Source organism: Siphateles boraxobius, unplaced genomic scaffold, assembly GCF_051911475.1.
Source record: "Siphateles boraxobius isolate OS27281-9 unplaced genomic scaffold, OSU_SipBor_1 20, whole genome shotgun sequence".
NCBI classification, from domain to species: domain Eukaryota; kingdom Metazoa; phylum Chordata; class Actinopteri; order Cypriniformes; family Leuciscidae; genus Siphateles; species Siphateles boraxobius.
The window spans coordinates 16139767-16162121 of NW_027508811.1; the positions used below are offsets into that span (position 1 = coordinate 16139767).

Here is a 22355-nt window from a genome sequence, read left to right on the forward strand (position 1 = left end):
CTCTAGGGTCAGTCGAGTCGGAGAAGCGGTGAAGTGATGGCGGTGTACACATAAACTGACCAAACAAAGTTTTCGTAGCTCAGAAAAAGTCTTTAGATCCACAGGAGAGGGAAAAGCCATCAATTTTTGTAAAGCTGGCGGACGACTGAAGTGCTCGGGAGCCTGGCTGCAGGAAACGCTTACTGCTGTGCGCGCGCGACTTGTACTTGGGGACGGAAGAATTTTTGGGAGCCGCGGTTAGTTTGTGAACTTCGGAGAGAGAGAGGAGAGATAAAGCTAACGCGTTAGCACAGCTATTTAGCCTGTTTGTGCAATGTGTTTAACCAGCCATAGAATGGCTACGAGGGGTTTTTGTACTAATAGACACGTAAGTTAATAAGTAACTTATCTTGGGTAGAAATAATCGTGTATATATTTAGCTTGATTCATTCGTCTAGGATGAGCAGGTACTTTTACTGCACCTGTAGCCTCACGGCTTGAAAACTTTCTCGACTTTCCTGGTTAGGTATGTTGTTTTACTTGTATTTGTGCTTTTGGTGACGCATGAAGCGACAGGCTGATAATGTAGTTTTTACTCTATAATGTAAACAAAAAAGTTCGTGAAGCAAGTATTTAGGCTAAAGCTGATGTCCGTTCTTCAGAGACATTTCGCATTCCCAGATTGGTTAACGTTAGCTGGCTTACGTGAAAACAAAGAAATGCGTCTTTTAACCTCTATTAAGCCGGACTTGACGTGACCCACTCTCCATTAATGGTATGAACTGACCTGGCTGGGTTTGTTAGGATTTTTTTTGTGCGTGTGTGTGTCATTGGGGAATACGACTACTGGACTAGTTTACTTTGATTTGACATCACGGCACCCTATGGTGCTCTTGCGGGCACCGAGACATGGATGTTCCCCAGGCCGTTTTCCCAAACGGTGAGGGGCGCCTGAGCCTCCAAGACCATGTCTGGACGGAGTCCTCCAACTCGAGGGCTTGGGCTCACTCTGCCCCCGTGTGCCCCCGCTCGCTCTGGACGGCGGTGTATGACTACGAGGCCAGCGGGGAGGACGAGCTCAGCCTGCGGCGAGGAGACGTGGTGGAGGTCCTGTCTAAGGACGCTGCCATCTCGGGAGACGAAGGCTGGTGGACTGGAAAAATTAACCATCGCGTGGGAATCTTCCCATCTAATTATGTTACTTACCAACCAGCTATTTACAGAGCGGTAGGGGCTCGCGAGAGTGACCCGCCCGCCCCTGTTAGGATACCCTTTTCTGAACTCGTTCTACAAGAAATCATCGGCGTCGGAGGGTTTGGCAAAGTATACCGGGGTGCCTGGAAGGACCAGGAGGTCGCGGTGAAGGCAGCTCGACAGGACCCCGACGAGGACATTACAGCTACTGCAGACAGTGTTAAGCAAGAAGCCAAACTTTTCTCGATGCTTCAACATCCCAACATTATCAAATTGGAGGGAGTGTGTTTGGACGAGCCCAACCTGTGTCTTGTCATGGAATATGCCCGAGGAGGGACTCTGAACCGCGCCTTGACGAGCAGGAGGATCCCCCCTCATATCCTCGTGAACTGGGCCGTCCAGATCGCCAGAGGCATGCAGTATCTCCACGAGGAAGCCGTGGTTCCCATTATTCATCGAGACCTGAAGTCCAGCAACAGTAAGATAATTACCACACACTCATTAATGCTTCCTTATCTTGACCAAGAATTGCTGGTATTTGCTCTACTGTAGAAACACACACTTGGCTGTCACATTGGTATTTCCTTTCGCAAGTAGCACGTTAATCATTAATCCCCACCCTCCTTTACAAAGCTTTATCATTAGCACATCAACCTTTCCCATATATGCCTGTGTTTGTACCTGAAAGGAAGGGAACAGAACACCACGTGCTCTTGAAAGACCTTATAACCTAGGTCATCATGGAATATCCTGCCAGTCTAACTGTACATTTAAAGGGGTCATGTAATGGTACATGCACTTTTTCAAGTTGATTGTACTGAAATGTGTGTTGGCAGTGCCTGTACACAACCATCATTTAATGATAAAAATCTATCCAGTGTTTTTGTTTTAATCTCCTTATATGTTTTCCCCTGCCTCAAATTGAGCCGTTCGATTTTGTGACGTCACTAAATCGGACGCCCCGCCCAAGATTGTTGATTGACAGCAGCGTTTCAACAGATCCCTGCCCTGAGCGAGCTGTCAGTCATCACAGTCCGTCATTGTTGATATGCTGGAGCAGAATTGCGTCTATACGATTGTGGTGTTCTGTTCTTGGGTGTAATAATGAACACGGCAGTAATTTTGATGTTCCTAAATCTGAACCGCTGAAGACGCAGTGGCTGAGTTTTGTTTTCGAAGGGAATATTCCCAACGAGCAACGTCAATGCTTTCATGTTTGCGCGATTCGCAAATCTTTTATAACCAGACTGCTTTATTAACGAAGGAAGTAACTTATAAAGCTGATTTTGATAAGAAGCTGCTCCTGAAAAAAGAATCGTTACCAACTAGTCATGTCCCCCTGCTGATCCTCCAGAAAAAGTAAGTGTAAAATTGTATAAACCTTTATATTAATATTTGCAAATCGCTTCACGATGAATGCGGCTAAGGTTTACACTCAGGGTAGCCTACATACGGCATGTTTTCTATGTAGGCTACGACGTTCTCAATATAATTCATAATCCCACGTTTATAATGAACAACGCGTTATAGTTATTGTGTTATTACAAACTGAGTACGTATAACTTAACGTTACATCAGTAAACACATAGCGTTCGTACATCTCACTAAGCTACTCTACCCTGCCAGTACACAAAGATAGATCAAAGTGACAATATAATAACCAACCATTCTGAAACGTCATGTTCGAGCCTTAATTGTCGAACTTCTTCGGGCCGTCATCTTGTTCCGACTCCGGTTCAAACTGATACGGTTGCACAGATGTGTCCTCCATAGACTCCCGCTGCCATTTTTTTCGTGTACCCTCAACTGTTGTCAAGGAAACACTCCACGTGCGGTGTGGTCATAACCATAGACATAATAAATAAATGTATTTATTATGTCTATGGTCATAACGCTGTTATGAACGCCCACAGAACAGAGGGGCTGAGTCAGCGAAGCTCATTATCATTTAAAGGCATATGCACTGAAATGGCGTGCTGAAAACAGAGCTGTTTTTGACCAGGTAAAATTTGTGTTTTCTTACAATACTAACGAAAATTTTTAATTAAAGTATATTACAAACTTTTCATTTAGACCCTAAAGAATCAAATGAACTTGTATGAAAATGGCATTATATGATCCCTTTAATGTCTCATTTATATGTAGCCATTGGAGCTGTATCTTTTCGCTAAAAGCAATATGCTTCTCAAAGGAAGCCACTAGCTAATGAAATCTAACCCTAGAAGAAAAGCTATAAAATTGATGGATGCCCTTAGATTTGAATAGAGCCTTGTAGTTAATGTTAAAGACACTGGATCCTTCCAAGTCCTTCTAGCAACTTCAGCATTAGTTTATCTCAGAGTACAACATTGGCGGCAAAACTTTAAATATTTAATTTATAACAAAAAACTTATGGAAAGCATACATTTCTTTCCTGTTCTTGCCTGTACTATTCTAGATGAAACATTGCCAGCATTTCTCATATCCTTAATCCTGTAAAGCCTGACATATGATTTTGTTTGTAATGAACCAGTTTATTGAACCATTTGAAAAGATTATTCATGTCTAACAAGTTGAAATATGATGGTTTGTAATGTAAATCAATGAAATAGCCTAATTCAGAATATTTAAAATGCATATAAATAACCGTTGTCAATCTATATCTCAATAAAATGTCTTAGTGAGATATTTTAAATGCTTAGTTTTATGATCAAAGAAACTCAGTATTTGTTACCTATAATGTAATGCAATACAATGATGACTGAGATATGTATAAATAAACATTCCTTAAAAGCCTGATGTATCATATTTGAATTTGATACTTACATTTTAACATGATTTTGCAAAAAATTAATTATGTATGGATTAGCAAGTAAAGCTAAGCTGGTTCAGTCCAGTAAGTGTTCATCTTGACATATTACTAACAATACAAAAGTTATTCTTATGTTTGTTGTTTACTATAAAAATCATTAAAGAGTTCACAGCAAAAAGGCATGTGTACCAGGATCTGAAGGTGGACATTTTTACAATTATACTAAAAGGCCTATTATTTGCTAAAAATGTATAAAGTATCAATCAGATGACAGAAGCGTTTTACAACAGCAAAGTTTTGATCATGTTGACGGTTTAAAAATAGAGGCCTTTGTGTATCAAATATAATACAGTAGGCATTATAGGGTTAAGATGGATCCTTTGTTGTATTTCTCATTTATAAGAAGTTACTGGATAAAAGCTTCTGCTAAATTAATAAATGCAAATGTTAATTGTTTTTTTCTTTTTTTTCTTTTCTTGAAAATGCACCAAGTATAAAATAATCTGTGGTTAAACCACAATGTGTACATCTGGGTGAAAATGCTTAACTACTAAACTAAGATAAAATTACATTTGTAAATGTTGGCGGCCATAGAGTCATCAAGAGATATTTAAGGTTGCATTTTTTTCTTCTTCTCCACACCCCTATTGTCCCTGACTAAAGAGCAGGCTATTTGAAAACTGCACCTGCATTTCAAAAGTGGATTTGAGTCATGTGCTTCAGCGGAGTCTCGAGTCTAAAGTTACACAGCCAACAAGTAAAAAAAAAAAACAGTGGCTATCTTCAAACCTTTCAAAGGAGCTGTGGGAATGATGGTTTCTGAATGAGTGTGCCCACAGGCAGGTTGTGAAGTTAAGAGGTTAGAGTTTGAACAGCTGGTGTCCTTGAGAAACCGGCTATCTGCTAACAAGGTTCAGTAAACTCTGGTCTGAAAATACGTCTGCATAAAGAAGCACCAAGTCTGTATATAAATCTTTTTTCTGATGATTAAATAATTGGTGTTATAAAGTCTATTTCACATACACTGGTGGTGAGTATTATTTTGTTGTATTGTTTCAGTGCTGCCAAGGAACAATTATTAGACCATTTGAAATGGTCTAGTGTTTTTTTTTTGTTTTTTTTTGCCCTTCACGTATTACAGAAGTTTATTGAAAGAGTTTCCTTCATGCTAATGTTTTTTTTCTCTAAAACATTACTATAGCTGCAGGGGACACTGCATGACTAGGGATTGTCCTATCATGTTTCTCAGTCATATATGAAGTTGGGAAAGACCCTTACACATTTCAGATATTGCTTTTAGAAGTTAAGTAACTTGTTAACAGAATAGTTTAGCTTTCTGATTAATCCTCACAAAAAACATGTTACTCAAAATACAGTGCTCAAGAAGCATTTCTTATAATCAATGTGGAAAAAAGTTGAGCTGTTTAATATTTGTTTGGAAATCATAAGTTTTTTTATTTTTCAGTATTCTTTGATGAATGGAAAGTTCAAACGGACAGCATTTATTTGAAATATAAATTTCATTTATTGCAGCATTGTTTTTACTGTCCATTTTGATCGATTTAATGCTGAATAAATTAATTTATTTAGAAAAAATCATACTCAATGGTAGTGTAGATTATTTCTGTCTGCAAACGCATTGCCATTGTCATTCTTTACAGCATTCTACTATTTGTTAAATTAGCAGAGTATTTCTAGAGCAATAAAAAAGAGGGCATTCCACTATCAACAATAGATGCAATGTGGCACCCTGCCCCCGTTCAGCATGGCAGTGCTACTGTTAACGCAACTCAGTTTGTTCATCTCTCCACAGGATTGTGACAAACAACATTGGAAGCTTGCTGACCTTAATTGAAAAAATAACGTGTGTTTGCTCAGTGCAGAACAGCAACCCATCATGAGCCAGACCCTTTCTGCTGTGTTTTTGAGGGGGACTCCTTACCCATTCAGGTTGCGGCGGTACATTGTTTAGCCAGTTAAAGGTGGAGGGTACATTTTAGGGAGGCACAAACAGCAAAGTCAAATACTCTCTCTCTCAAAAATAAGAACTGAAATAAGATTTGCTTTGTGCCCAGTCTTGCTTATCTGATCAATGATTATCTTTAAGATATAGCAAATAGTGAGTGAAATGATGTTTTTGTGCCCTAATCTTTTAATACCTCACTCAAAGGAATGTCGCTAACGAGGGGGCAAAAGCTTAACATAAGTTTGCACAATGGAATGGTCAAGCACTGGTTGCTAGGTGACTGCCAACCCGAGAATGCCCCGACTCCTGGGCCTGAAAGGCTTATTTTCATTATTTTTAATCTCCTCAATGGCTGCTGTTTTCTCTCCAAGATGGGGAGCTTCCCCTGATTGGGGGTAAAGAATATTGCAGAACTGTTGCCAGCAGTCCCTGTGAAACTCGGCACTGTGCCACACTTCAAAACTCGGTTTTGCAATTTCAGCCACATGAAGTGTAATGTTAAGGAATCTCAAGCATGTGTGCTCTCCAAAATACTATCTCGTACACACACACAAACACATACTCTAACTGACAGTGTAGAGAATAATAGGTCTTGTTCACTAATAATTACATGGATTGTTTTGTATACGCACAGTGGAATTTCTCACGACAAATCTCCACCTAATTCTCAACATGTTCATATGCACATGAATTTGTTCTTAATCTCGTTCTAATGTTATTGAATTTGAAATATTCTAAATGAGTGGCCGCGTCCAAACCCCATCCAAGCCATCCCCATATAAGGGCTTTCTGCACAACCTTTCCTTTACAGCCTTTCTCACTCTCGTCAAACATATGCCACTCTCTGCAGACGCGCTCTCGCCAGATCCTCGAGCAATGCCAAGTGTGTCATTCTCAAAACCAGTTCAAATTACTTTTATACAGACCCGCACAGTGTAAGTTCCTGTATTTTTTCGTTTCCTGTAAAATGTTGAATACATTTTAGTACACAAGTTTTTGGTGAATCATGATTTGTTCGTGAAAACGTTCGTATGTGGATTTCACACACAAAATTGTGCGTACGCATGCTCAGTGAATGAGACCCGATTGCCTTGTTGGAGAGATGGAGGACCATGGCAAACAGGTTATTGTCTCGTGATCTAAAGGTGATTTTCTGCTCCATAAAATGGACACCATAGAAATCTGAGCCAAGAAAAGACATGTTACAAAAGTGGGAATGAATGAAAGTTAGACTGTAGCAAAGTACTTTTAGTTTAGAAGTTAATTTATTTCAGGTTCACATATGACCAGAACATCTTTGTCAGAAAAGTGGATTTTTCTCTAGTAATCAGAAACCATTCACATCCAACTTGAATTTTTGGTTTGCTAAAATGTATCCAATATTATAACTGATTGTATAATAGGTTGTGGGTATGTAGAAATGTCTATTATTTCATTATATTTAAGCTGTTGTTTGGTGATGTGTTGTTACTTAATGGAAAGGAAACCTTAAAGGGCTAGAAACCGACAGCTGAGATTAACCTGAAAGCATCAAACAGGTCCAACCTGTTCGAAATGGAATTCCAATCTTCATGTTTGTCCCAAAATGATAGTTTTGTCGACAATTGTACCTGAGACCTTGCTAACATGCAAGCCTTTTGTCTTAAAAAGAGACTTGTAAAAGTTCACAGGTAAAACGGTCTGGTTCTTTTTATTCCCAGTGTCCAGCATGTTTATGGGTTTAAAAGAAATTAAAGGGATAATTCACCCAAAAATGAAATTTACCCCATGATTTACTCATCCTCAAGTCATCCTATGGTGTATATGACACTTTATAATTTTGCTCTATCCTTTGCGCTTCTGCATTCGTCATTACGTTGTCCGTCAAGGTCAAGTGTCACTCTTCTGCCGTAAATCGGTGCGTAGGCCGTGTGGCGGAAGCTAATTATTTTAGTTGATAGTTTTAAATATGGATATTTTTCTTACACGAACACATTGCTTCACTTAAGAAGGCCTTTATTAATCTACCAGAGCCGTGTGGATTACTTTTATGGATGGATGCCCTTTAATGGACTTCAAAACAGAAATGGCCATTTACTACCATTATAAAGGTTGGAAGAGCCAGGACATTTTTTCATATAACTCTGAATGTATTCGTCTGAAAGAAGAATGTCATATACACCTAGGATGGCTTGAGGGTGAGTAAATCATGGGGTAATTTAAATTTTTGGGTGAACTATCCCTTAAAGACAATTGTAAAGGATCTAAATTCTCATTATGGAACTGATAGTTTTACCTTTCTCTGGCTCGTTGCTTTAATGAATAAAAAAAGATTATTTTCAGTGCACTATTGTATATTGTACTGAACAAATGAAAATGTTACAGTTATACTAAATGTCTTAAATTGTAACAACTACATGAACTGGGAGTGTAGTCAAGGCCAGTGCTCTCCAATGTATGCTTGATGAAGCCTGGGAAAGTTAAAAGTGTTTAATGAAATCTCCACAACTAACACTACTCAGTTACCCCCTCAGGTCATGATAATGGAAAGGGAGTCAAGGTCAGATTAATTAGACATGTAGTTATCAACTGAGGGCCTCCTTATTTATTACATACTGATGTTGATAAAGGTCTCAAGTTAGAAAATTGTCAAGGACAGAACCGGTGAGAAATACTACTCCTGACCTCAGGATGTTCCGGACTTCAAAGACAGCTGGCCTACATTCTCATGTTATTTGTTATTTGGTACGAGGCTGTATTGTAAATTACAGCGACTTGTATGTCGCTCTGAGTTCTTCATGCAGACCTGTGTCCTTGAAGATTCCACTTCATGATAAAAGCGTGGAAATATGATTACCCTCTTAGCATTCCTGTATTGTTATTCATTGACATAAATGCTCAAAAGCTAAGGCTCACGTGTTGAAAACATTCCCATCACACTTTAAATTAGCTCAATTTGTGCTATTCATCTTGAAAATACTGCAGACTTTTAACCATTAACTCATAAGTAATTTAGTACAAATATCTTAAACATTTCTCCTGTCTCTGTTCTTTTTTTAGTTTTATTACTTGAAAAAATTGAGAATGATGACATTGGTCGAAAAATCCTGAAGATCACTGACTTTGGCCTTGCTCGTGAGTGGCATAAAACGACCAAAATGAGTGCTGCTGGCACTTATTCCTGGATGGCTCCTGAGGTCATCAAGTCCTCTCTGTTTTCTAAAGGGAGTGATGTCTGGAGGTAAGCTGTTATTTTAAGTTAATTGCAATGTTTGGATCAAAGCCTGTTATTAAAGTGAATTGGTTACTTGAGGTTAGACACAAATGCTTAGGCATAATTTTAAGCTTTTCCAAAAGGCATAATTATACTTCTATGACGCATCATTTAGGCCAAATTCTAAGTCAGTGTAACGTATTGTTCATTGATACTGAATATATGTGTAATGCATTTGAATATTGTGTCTGTAGCTTGCAAACTCCAAAAGCAATTGGAAGTGTTCCAAATCAGTCATTAAAGGGAATCAGTTGGATGCTGTTAGGATGCTGCTCTATGTGGGCGATAGACTGCACTGCAAGGTAGCTCCCTAGGGTCCTGTTTACACCTGATATTAAGATCCATTTTGGTCGATCGGATCATGATCGTAGATGAGGGAGACACATACCCGTTTACACCTGATGTTTTAATCCATTTCTTTTGTCCGGGGGTGGGGGGGGGGGGGGGGGCTTGGGGGTAAATGTATGTTTTTTTTTCAGATCTTTTGATCTAATGGACAAAATAAGCTTGTTCAATTTACATATGAACACAGGCGGAGACGACAGAAAAACATACAGAGAGCATCAGCTTTCTATTCTGCTCTGATAGCCACAACCGTGAAAGCTGTGATTGCTTGCTAGAAATCAGGAATGGTGAGAGAACATTGTGCTTGGTACATTTTTCGTCTTCCAACCAAACTTGGGTCTTCAGCCAACAAAGTTAAATCCCCTCTGGCTAGCGCTCTTCCCATAATATTTATTAATATTAAGTCATTAGGTGGAGAGTAGGTGGTCTTAGTTTTGTGAATGTTTGAACACATTTACACTACGAAAGCAATCCCGTCGAACGCATTTTCGACTATCTCTGGATGTGGTTGAAAAGTAGACAAGCTCAAAACGTTTTAGACCCCGTTTATACCTGTATTTATTTAGCATCATCCACTTGTGATCTGGTTGACCAAAACGCATTATAATACCAGGTGTAAACAGGGCCTACGTTTTAGAACAGAGCTTAAATGTAATACCTAGTGTTTGATTTAGTTTTTAGGTTCACAGAATCTTTGGGTCAGTTTCAATCAGTACAGCATTTGGTGGTGTTCCAACTGCCCTTTTACCTTGTTTGTGAAAGCTAAATGTGAAGTCCAGTCTTTCTTTTTTTTAATTTCGCATGCCACTTTGCTCAGACACATGATTGGTTTCACTTCTATCTTCTTTCTTTCCTAACATTACTAGAACATTGTCTTTTCATTTCTTTGCCTTTCTTTGAGGTTAAGAAGAGAAGTAATGTTTTTTAGCGATCATACAATGTTTGCTTTGGGATCCATTAAGAATTTGCCTCTGAGATGCTTTATGTATACAAACACGTAATTTAATAATTTAAAAGTGCAATCAGTGTACAATCTTTGATTATGGAAAAACTACAGAGGGCCCCAAAGTTGCCTGCCTGGTTGATATTATACTTAAGCACTATTCTTTCAGCCAATTGGTGTGATTAGTACCAACCCCCATACCACACTGACACTTCCCTGTGTTCTGTTCTTTGTCCAGTTATGGAGTCCTCCTTTGGGAATTACTGACTGGAGAGGTTCCTTACCGTGGCATTGACGGTTTGGCAGTTGCCTATGGAGTTGCTGTCAACAAATTAACCCTTCCCATTCCATCCACCTGCCCCGAGCCTTTTGCCAAGCTCATGGAGGGTAGGTCTGCTTGTGGTTTACTGATATTACTCATTGTTTATCCCTTCATTATATGTTATAAACACTCCATGAGATTTTTACATTTAGCCACTGATGCCCCATTCACACATGGCGTTCTCGCTGCATGTGGCTTGTCTCCATACCTCAAGTTGCTCGTGGGCATTCCCAGTGCTGCCACTCTAATGTTATTGGTAGACTGCACATCTGGATATATCTTTAAAAAAGGCAATCACAGATTATGTGTATTGATGGTAAAACTATGGTAACACATTCAAGTTACAAATGGCCACTTCCGCTATGTTAAAATAAGCTGGATAATCAGCAAAAATGATCAATGTATGACACAGATCTCACTCCCGATTTAACTTTGCAATTTCCAGTGACCATTGTGAGAAATGTTCAACTTTATGAAAACTCATTGAAATGAATGGGATTTGAGTATAAACCAGTCCCTCTGCAATGAATTAAAACGTATGGCCATTGTAATGATAACCTACAAGAGTTCCAACATATTTTTTGTTCATAGAATGCTGGGAGCAGGATCCCCATATCCGTCCGTCCTTTGCTTCCATTTTGGAGCAGCTGACTGCCATAGAAGAGGCTGTGATGGCCACCATGCCGCAGGACTCCTTCCATTCAATGCAGGAGGACTGGAAAGTGGAGATCCAGGAAATGTTTGATGAGCTACGCACTAAAGAAAAGGTCTGTTGATAAAAGATTTTGACTCTTTTTCATTTCTGAGCTTGTTTTGCGTATAGTTTTGATTTGTTTTGTTATGAGACAGTGGGCCTATATTGTTTTCTAATCAAATATGGTTCAGATTTTATTAGGTTAGCTGTATTTGGTTGTGCTGATCCTCTTAACAAAGCTAGCTGTTAGCAATGAAATGGCCTTAAGTATTCAATGAAGTTAATATGATAAGCTGCTTCTGATCTTAGCAGCTTTTTATGTTGGAAAGGGTTTGTCATTGGTTGATCAAGAATGCCTTTTCCTGCAAGTCAGCTAAAACTTAATGTAGAAATCCTGACATTGTGTTTCACGTGCAAGTCATTCTTGACCAGTGAATTTTTCCACTCCTTTAGGAACAGTCCTGTCACATAAATATCTTCCGTGTTAAGTGATGCACCAAGTGAAATTTTACTCGATTGTAAATAAACAAATGGTTAATTCATTAATTAATTGTCTAAATCATCTGCCCAAGTGTGTTTCTTGGCAGAGTGCCCCAAAGCTTCTTACAGAACTTATTCATAAGAGATTACTCCATGTGGGCGGAAAACGGTTTTGATTAATGCTTCACAATTCTGTCTGCAAGTTTTGTACATGTGGATTATTCTGTTCAAGAGATATAGAGAATGAGTAAACTAACTCTATCACAAAGATGATTTATTATTTTAACCAAAAGGCAGGATTGCCATTAACATATTCACAGTATTAAGATTGAAGTGTTGGCCAGAGCAGAAGTGAAAATTAGAGAAAGGGAACATAAGAAATTTTAGTTTTTATTTTTCTAGCTTATAAACGGTGCTGCTGTTTTGTGGATATCTCACTCACAGGTCTAGTATTATTATTGTGTTTATGGTGCTCAAGGGTTAAAAACAAGAACAGAAGGCTGATCTGAAATGAGCAGTTCAAGGCAGAGAGGAATCTGAGCTCTGTTCTCCAGGGCCAAAGGAAGTGAAACTGCCATTCATACCAATTATGTATTTTTTGCTCATAGACAAAGAGTTGTTTCATAAGCATGAGAACTATCCGATTTTGCTTCCTTAGGCAGTAATTTAGTATATACAAATATTTATATTTATTTGGTAATTGTTTGGATATAGTTTGAAGGAATAGTCATTTTCTGTCATCATTCACTCACCGTCATGTAGCTTTTAGATAAACTCTTCCAATGATAGATTCCTTGCGAATAGATAGATGTGTTTGATCACAAATGTTCTTGACACCAACAGGAGCTTCGCTCTCGTGAGGAGGAACTGACGCGAGCAGCCCTTCAACAGAAGTCTCATGAAGAGCTGTTGAAGAGGAGAGAACAGCAGCTGGCTGAACGGGAAATTAATGTGCTTGAGCGTGAACTCAACATCCTCATATTCCAACTCAACAAGGACAAGCCCAATGTTAAGAAACGGAAGGGCAAGTTCAAACGCAGTCGCCTCAAGCTCAAAGATGGCAACCGCATCAGCTTACCCTCAGGTTAGAGCCGTACTATCTTAGTTTTCATATGAATTTGTTGTCACATTAATTAATCTCAGTAAATTGTTTCTAATTACTGTTAACAGAATTTTTTTTCTTGTAGTATTAGAGTTGTAAAGAAGGTTGATGTGCAAATGTTATTGTAAAATGTTGTAATGTTTAAAGTAATTTTAGTAAATATTACTTATGGGTAACCTTATTTGTTCATCAGATTTTCAGCATAAAATCACAGTTCAGGCCTCTCCAACTATGGACAAGAGGAGAAGCCTCAATAGCACTAACTCCAGCCCTCCCAGCAGCCCTACACTGATCCCTCGCCTCAGAGCCATTCAGTGTAAGTGCCCACTCTCTTACACATCCGTACAGCATCTTCCACTTTATTTTACAATTTACCACTCTTTTCCAATATTTTTGAGATTTTGGGTAAAAAGTTTTTTTAACATATAAGACATACTTTTGGTTCCAAGTAGGTTTAGAAGTTTAAATATTATCTTTATGTTTAAGGGAATTTGCTCCCTTTATCTTCCAATTTTAAGAAATTATCTTAAAGTACATATCTAAGTACTTAAACAAGGATCTGAAATTCAAACAGACTTCCATTGTAATTAGCTAATATCAGGATTGGTCTATATCATTCCTGTTTAAATGTTTGCCAGTTTCAATAAAGTAAAAACATTATGTACCAAGAGCAGTCACACTAATCAATCCATTTGTGAATAGCTCAGTTTGACAAAAAAGTGGCATCCAGGTCATAGCCAGTGGTTGCTGATTCCTGTGTTTGTCACACATTTATAACTTATTTTTTTCCCATCAGTGAGCCACCCAGGTGAGACTAGCCGGAGGGGCAGTATGTTTGTGTATCACCAGGATGTGGATATCACAAGCGAGTGTAAACCTCCTAGCGGGTTTAGGAAGAAAGGCAAGGACACTGTGGTCCTGTGAGACAAAGCCGCCCCATCTAACTGTGTGTTTGTGTGATTGCTGATTACTATGGCTCTTACTTCACAACATCTCTTTTTGTTTTGATGCCTTCAGGTTACAAAATATTGTCTTAACGCATTACTAGATGAAGTTTTAATTGTTTGAAATGATTTTGCTTTGGGAATCAAGGACATTATTGTAGACCTTGAGCTGGTGCTGCCAAACTCGATCTGATGATTGCATCAATAGTAACACTTTTTTAAGTGTATAAAATCCAAAAAGATTTAAAGCTAATGTTCTCACTATGTTCTTCCTGAAGCTCCATTAACTGTTTTCGAGAATGATTGTAATGATCTAACAGTTGTTTTGCTGGGTGGTGGAGGTTGCCTTAATTGTCTAAAAACGCTGTTTCTGTTCTGCTGTGAAGGACTAATAGATTCAATCTCAGTATGCGGTGTGGCAGATATTGGGACTGTCAGTTTAAGAACATTTCCATTGGTATTAGCAATTCTGTTTCAAATTATATATATCTTCATCTCTAGTGACCCTGGACGAGAGCAACAGAACATGGGGTCGAAGCACCAATTACAAACCTGAGGAGTTTGAAGATGTTAAGAAAGGGTTCAAGAAGAAGGGCCGCACATGGGGGCCGAGCTCTGTGCAGACCAAGGAAAGAGGAAATTGTGCTGAAAGGTTGGAACAGTGTTTATTTTTGTGTGTTCCTTTTCTTAAAGCCTAGACAAAAATATTATCTTAAAGCACCATTTGTTACATTTTAATTATTCAACGAATGCATGTAGTTGCTTTAGTATGCATACTTCAGTGTGTTCTCCTGAGTTATTAATTGTTGGTGCCACTGTTATTTTGTCTTCAGAGTTCGACCTCTCTCAGATGGAAGCAGTCCCTGGTCCACTAGTCTTATGAAATCCCAGAAATCTGTTCCATTGGCTGCATTATTTGCAGAGCAGGGTATGTAAAGAAAGCTCATCTTCCATCTACTTTTTCCATGTACTCAGTTTTCATCGCTCTTTGTTGTATCTTTAAATCAAGTAACAAAGAACATGTTCCCTAAAACCACCTTCTTGACATGACATTAATCACTGTCTGCGCAGTTCAGAATCTAAAGTTTTATTTGTTGTCAAATTGCTTGTTCACTGCATTCTTCTTTTAGCATCTTTTATCGAGGTTATCAAAAATACATTATGTATTATGTGTTTTGAAATGTAATTTTTCCTGTGAATAAATAACGTGAATTTTCAGCTGCCATTACTTCCATTACTAGCCATCCTTAAGAAATTTGGTGCTCAAGAAACATTTCATATACTTATCAATGTTGAAAACAGTCGTGCTACTTTGTAGAAAGTTGAAACCGTGATATATTTAAAAAATATATTTTTAGGCAGATTCTTAATTGACATTATTTGCATGGCAAACATCATCACAACCTACTTTATTTTTAACATCCATAAAGTTAGATTAATCAAACTGCAAATAACCAGAACAGCCCCATTATCCCTACCCATCCCAAAGTATCCCACAAAAACAAAGGGGGAGAAAAATAAATGGTTAAAAAAAAAATATATATATATATATATATATTAGGGCTGTCAAAATAACGCGTTAATTTCGATTAATTAATCTGAGAAGAAATAACGCGTTAAAAAAAATAACGCAGATTAATCCATTCCGTTTTGACCTTTGCGGAGCCGTTCTAGCATTCGTGTAAAAAGAAGGAGGGAGACAAGAACGCGCTGCTTGGATCATTGTTTGGAACATTTACTTTTAACAAACGGAGTTCGTCAAACTCTAAAGTAGGCCTACAACATCAATGAAAAGCATCCAGGAGTCAGTGTGTGCGTGAGTCGGCGAGTGTGTCTGAGAGAAAGCGCGCTTGTGTGTGTGTGTGTGTGTGTGTGTTGTAACTTTTCACGCGCTCTCACGTCACACAACCATTTTCTCACGCACAGAAAAATCGCGCACCAAAGAGAGGACACGGAAACAGACAAGACAGAGCACGTTACTTATGATATTAAAAAAATCTCAGCTCTCAGATTCTGTTAATTTTATTACGAAAATCAAACTATACCGTTTTGGCGCTTGTAAATGTGAAATGACAGATCCCTATAGCGGCACGTGAACCGATCATCTCTAGCTAATAGTAAATAAACACGAATGACCAATGTTGAAAGATACAGTAGGGCAGCCTAAAACTTACCGAAATGTATATTCCTCGATCAATCAGTGTTTTTCAACCGCGAAAAGAGGTCAATAAAACAGCTGGAGAACAATTATGTCACATAACATTTAGCCCTAAGTTAGCCTACCTCAGGAAAGCCATTTCATGACCATATAGCATGTTATAGTTGGCTATAAAAAAGAGCTATATAGAGTATTTTTCCAAATTTATGTAGCCTACTAGTATATTACGTATGGATTATATTTTTACTTATATCAAAATTGTTATTTGTAATAAACAAGCATTATATTTAATTTGAGCTATTTTTAACCTTAAATACTACCAGCTGATATGGCTCTCTGTATATTTTTACAGCATTGGGTGAGATTTTTTTTTCTTGAGAAAAATGAATGCCTATCTTGTGTACCTAATATTTATCCAAATGAGTCAATATTGCATCAAATCACAATAATTAAATTAAATTGAAATCGTGACATTTGTGTCAAGCAATAATAATAAAAACGTAGCTTACCAGAAATTGTACCATGTAAACATTGTAAGATTGTGTATGCGATTAATTTAGATTAATTAATTACAGAGTATGTAATTAATTAGATTAAAAATTTTAATCGATTGACAGCCCTATATATATATATATATATATATATATATATATATATATATATATATATATATATATATATATAATATTAATAATTAATAACAATTAAACAAATAAAATTATATAAAATAAAGAAACATTTTATAAAATGATTTAACAGAATCCCTAATTGTCTGTTTAATATTTTCCAAATATAGAGAGGACATTAGGACTTTCAACCAAGAAAAATTTGAGACAGCCGTGAAAATATCCAATGTATTTCCCCGTCAAGTTCTAGACCGAGCTGCTTTTCCGAAGTTTTCTTGAGACCAGAAGGAGGGGGAAATTGTGAAGCATAAGTCATATATTGAGGCTATAGACCTTATGTAGCAACGCCCCCGTTCAGAGCTGTGCTCATTGTGTTCCGTCTTCCGGTTTATATTTCCACAGCATGATGGTAAAATCTTACGGATTTATGAATGAACCGCTCATTTTAAAATCTGCCTGGTCTACTGACATTTGTTATGACATTCACTTCAAACATTACAATCCTCATGATACCTTTTGTTACCTCTACAATAAGTAAATCCACTTTATTACCAGCTAATTACTCTTTGACAGTGATGCCATAGAAATATACAGAGCTACCGCAAAAACAGTTCAAAGACAAAATTTAAAAGATGGCTGCACGCTTATTTCTCTGGTCCATAAGGTCTATATGGCTATGTGATTTCGGAAGTTACATTATATCTTCAAGCAAAGTTTTCTGGTGAGGAAAGGGAGCAAAGTGTGCTTTGGCAAAGTCACATTTAAAGCTACTTAACAAATCATGAAACGACATAACATTAGTTTGTCCCCCCCCCCAGGAACCAGTAAAGATGAAGTATGCTCTGCTGATGGATCTGACAACAAACCAAAGCAACTCAAGTTCCCCAACCAGGTGTATATCGATCTACCTCTGTGGAAAGATGAACTGGGGGAGAGCCAGGGGCCGGCTGGTGGAGGTGAGAGCCAGGACGATCCAACAACATCCACAAGTTCCACCAACACCACACCTCAGCACACACCCACCAACAGCCTAAAGCGCAGCACCACATGCCGCCGCACAGACTCTGTTCTCTATGGCTGTGCCTCCATCCTGGCATCTGTCGCATTCGGCTTTGACCTGCGAGAGGTCTGTAAGGGTGCTACCAATGATGAACCGGAGCCACGCGAGGAGAAGAAGAAGCGTGAGGGCCTGTTTCAGCGTGCTACTCGCTTCCGCCGCAGCACCAGCCCCCCTGGTGGCCGTTCACGCAAGGACGAGGTGACCGCTGGGCCCGTAAACCTGCTCGCCATGTCATCGATTTCTGAGTGCAACTCTACCAAGTGCCTCCTGCAGTCTGATTGTGAGGGGTCTGTGCACAACCTAATGAACAATACTCCAACTAGCAATTCCCGGACACATCAGAATACAGGCACTAGTGAAGTTCTCCCCTCAACCCCTGTGCAAGATCTCGCTTCTGGATCCAGCTCTCGGCTTAGGAGAAAGAAGTCCAGTCCTGCTGTGTGTCAGACCAGTGAGTCATGTGCTGATATTCTTTAGGGTTGATCACGATATTAGAATTATTTCTGATAACCGATTAATGGCCAATCTTTTCTATTTTGTCTAAATAATTAAAAAATGAAACTTGTAGCATTTAAACAATCTATTTTATATTGATAATATATTTTATACATTAATTTAGACCGCACTTCATTATTTACAGAATGTAAAATGGATATTTTAGATTTTTCATTTAGTATTTGTACGCTCAGGAGAACTTCTCACGAAAATTTGGAAATATCACTTCACCTACCACACCTGCAAGTTTCAACACACTATTAACACAACTCAGCCAGGCCTCGCCTTTCTTTTGTGTATGCCTTGAGCAAGAATTATTTAAATTAGAAATAATTCTGACATAAAAAAGACTACAATCAAGGCGTTTCAGGGAGTTCAGAAAAACTGCTTACTGATATAGATAATACTTTGGACTTTGTGCTTTGGAACTTTTCAGACCTTTTTTTAATGCTCAAACGGCAACATTACACACAAAAGAAAGCTGAAAATATAATAAATATATACTTTTTAATAACCCCTTAATTTTTTTTTACGTTATCTGAAATATAAATCTTTCATGCTGTAAATACTGTATATATGTGTGTGTATATATATATATATATATTGTTGTGAGGTCTACTCTAAATTCACTTGTAGCTTTTAAAATGGTTTTATAATGATTATATATTTAATAAGTGTCTTGTCTAGATGTAAACATAGATGGAAAAACAAATGTAAAATTAGTGGATATTGGCAGATACGATACACTTTAAAATATCTAATATTAGCAGACAAGCATCTATTTTTACCATTGCTGTCATCTACTAAAAACACTGCTAATTTGATAACACTGTTATCTACAATATAAATTTTCCATGCTGTACATTATAAAATTGTGAGGTATTTCACTTGTACCTTGCACTTGTATTTGAACTCAATGTAAAAACAAATGAAAATGAGTGTATAAAATTAAACTGAATACCGGCCGATACAGATTTGCTCATTACTGCATCAACCCATATCAGTGAAATTTTGTTGTCAAATATTGTTTATTAACCATGTTACTCTCTTTGCTTTAGTTAACGGCAGCAGTAACTGCCAGGCCAGTCCAACTGATTCTGCTACCACTACCGCAAAAAAGAAGGCTGACCGAGAGCCTGCTCAAGAGAAGGAACCAGTATCGAGACCCAGACCGCTTTCTCTAAGAAGCAAATCTCACTCTTGGGGTCTTCTAAAGAGTCGCAACAAGAGCTATTCACTCGGGCACTACTCTGGGGAGAAGAGTGCCCAAAACTTGGACGTGGTCCTCCCCTCAGAGGTCAAGATGGGCTGCTCTTTACTGGACATGGACACGGAGGGTCAAAAACGAGACTGCACGGTTCCGCTCTGTCGAATACAGAGCACACCAGGTCGGACATCTGTCTTTGAACTGGAGAAAGAGTTTTTATCCTGAAATAAGCTGCATCTGGAACACAATCATACTTTCGTCTTGAATCTGTTCCACATGACATTTAGTTGTTTTGTTTTTCCAAGATTAACATCATGACCTTTGACCAATATTTGAGCCATTGCTGCTGGAGATGTTCTGTAGTACCTTTATTTATATGCTGTTTACTTTGATATGTAATTTAATATGAAGTGACGTTTATGAAGTGAATGATCAACATTCCACTGAACTTACAGTAGAATTGCAGTGATTTGATCAGTACACATGAAAAAAATCTCAGATTCTGTTAGAAACTACTGAATTATTATTATTATTATTATTTTTTAGTGTTCAGGCGTTTTTGTCGTTTGATTCGGTACCATGTAATGTCACATGAAAGTCATAAACAGGGCCCACAGTGTTTATATAGTATAATTATTAATAGTTGTACAGATGAAGTTCCATCGCGAATGCGATTGAGCAAACTAACAGACCTTATGTTGCTAGCTCAAACAGCGCTTTCATTGAGCAGCTTAAAATTTCTCATTGCTCATTATTTGTCCTATACTAATACATGATATTTAAAAAGGTTTTCTTTTTAATGACCTTTTGAAATTGATTCCAGATCCATGATGTGGTCAGCATTGCAATAATCAATTTATTTCTGCTAGTTTTCTTAACATTCTTCTTTCCCCCCCCCCCCCCCCTGAAAGCTATATTGGATACCCACCTAATGGACTCTCTCCTTTTTTAGCTTTAATTCAAATTCATTTGTACTAATTATGTCTTTTAGAAGTGAATACATGTCTATATATTTTAGATTGCATAACTAATTATGGCAGTATTGTTGATCAAACCCTAATGGGGAGCAAAAATATCCAGTATAAATATATTTTTATATATAAACATCGCATTATACTGCCAAATAGTGATGAATGAACTATATTGATGGGGTCTATCATTAATGCTTTTTATTTACAGATCATTCCTTTCCTTAAAAAACTTAATTTAATGTTGTTAAATATCACATTATACAGGTGAAACTCGAAAAATTAGAATATCGTGTTCATGAACAGTATTCATCATGATTTTGAATGTGAAGTTTTCGTAAGCTATAAGCCATAATCATCAAAATTATAATTTTTGCGCGATATTCAAATTTTTCAAGTTTCACTTAATCCACTAATAAATGAATTGAAGCACCAGGATGCTGCTTAAAACGGTTACCATCTGAGTAGCTTGATTTTGAGTTTAAGCTGCATTAGGTTCACAGAATGTTTAGAGTTATTATTTTAAATATACTTCAGCATTATACTGTTTCTTAGTGATTTAAACTGCTGCCGCAAAACCCCAATGCTCTTCTAGCTGCTAGTCTTTCAAACAGTTTTCTCAATCATTACCCTGTGTAGAAGACTGAATTATTAACTTGTTCATCGTCTATTGTAGACTAGAAGTAGTTCAGTATCTTGCTTTTCCGTTCTCTCTGTGTGACATTTGAAAATACTGTTTTGTATCTTCAAGATGTGGAGACTGACTTGGAACATGCACTATTGAACAAATTGAAACATTATTTTGTGGTTATAGCCTGTCACATGGAAGAGTACTAAAACCCTTAGTTTGTTGGTGAAGATGTGTTTGAGAAACAACTTGCATACAGTATTGAAAAGCTTTTCCTTGTATTGTGAACTAGAATGATTTACTGTATTTATGGTAATTATATTCAGAGTAAATGTGCTGTTTGTTCATAAAAGATCACAGGGTTTTACAATGACTCCTGTTTAAAAATAACCAGTATGTGGAGATGTTTTAAAGGAAGAACAAAATATGTTGTGTAGCACTGGAATTTTCTAGTCATGTAATGATGATTGTTCATTACATTTATACTGTTATTATATATAAAGAAGAAATGATAACTACTAGTTTAGAAATACAACTGCACATTAAGATTTATAAGAACAAAGGACTCAAGAGACATTGTGGTGCCTCTTTTTTATGTCTTGCGATGAACATTACTTTTATGATGAAGTAACAATAATATGATGCCCGTTTTTGAGGAATTAATTTGGTGTTATTGTCCAAGAACAATCATTTCTCCTGTTATCGGAGAACTGCAGAGATCAAACTTTTAAAGCAGTTTCATTTGGACTGATTCCCAAACATGAAGGACACTGATGTGTAAAAGACAGAAAACCTTTAGTTTGGAATTAAGCAACAGAATATTCATTTTTCACTAAAGTTGAAGTCTTGTATTGTAAAATGGTTTTGAGAGATTGTTACATGGTTCACATGCACTGCAAATAGTTTGACTGGTTTTGCTTTTTAGTGTCTGCACAGTGTATGTTGTATTGAGCTCAGTTATTCTAATGTTTTATCCATGTGACCAATTTAATGTTAAAAGCTGTTCAGTTCTAAATGCGGACTGGTTATTTGCTCCAGGAGGGCTCAATAAAAGGGCTGAGCCCAGAATCATCTCATTTCTATCAAATTCTACTATTTTACTTTACACAAGTGACCAATAAAACCTTTATACAACATTAGGCATTGTTTCTTTTTCATCATTTCTTTACTTTTTATTTTCTGTCATGTGCTGTAAACATT

General features: G+C 37.5%; 1 protein-coding gene across 2 annotated transcripts; it reads left to right on the plus strand.

Annotated features, from left to right (window-relative positions):
• map3k21 (mitogen-activated protein kinase kinase kinase 21) lies at positions 1-22294 on the plus strand. Of its 2 annotated transcripts, XM_077237123.1 has the most exons (11): positions 8-1651; positions 8970-9150; positions 10710-10858; positions 11385-11560; positions 12811-13051; positions 13263-13385; positions 13866-13970; positions 14515-14665; positions 14847-14941; positions 17616-18308; positions 19411-22294. In XM_077237123.1, exons 1-11 carry the CDS (start codon positions 889-891, stop codon positions 19782-19784), a joined length of 3051 nt encoding a protein of 1016 aa, XP_077093238.1. In that variant the 5' UTR covers positions 8-888; the 3' UTR covers positions 19785-22294. The 2 variants fall into 2 exon arrangements, with proteins under 2 accessions (XP_077093239.1, XP_077093238.1); XM_077237124.1 differs by lacking the exon at positions 13866-13970 and having other exon boundaries at positions 1-1651.
• The last annotated feature ends 61 nt before the right edge of the window (positions 22295-22355 follow it).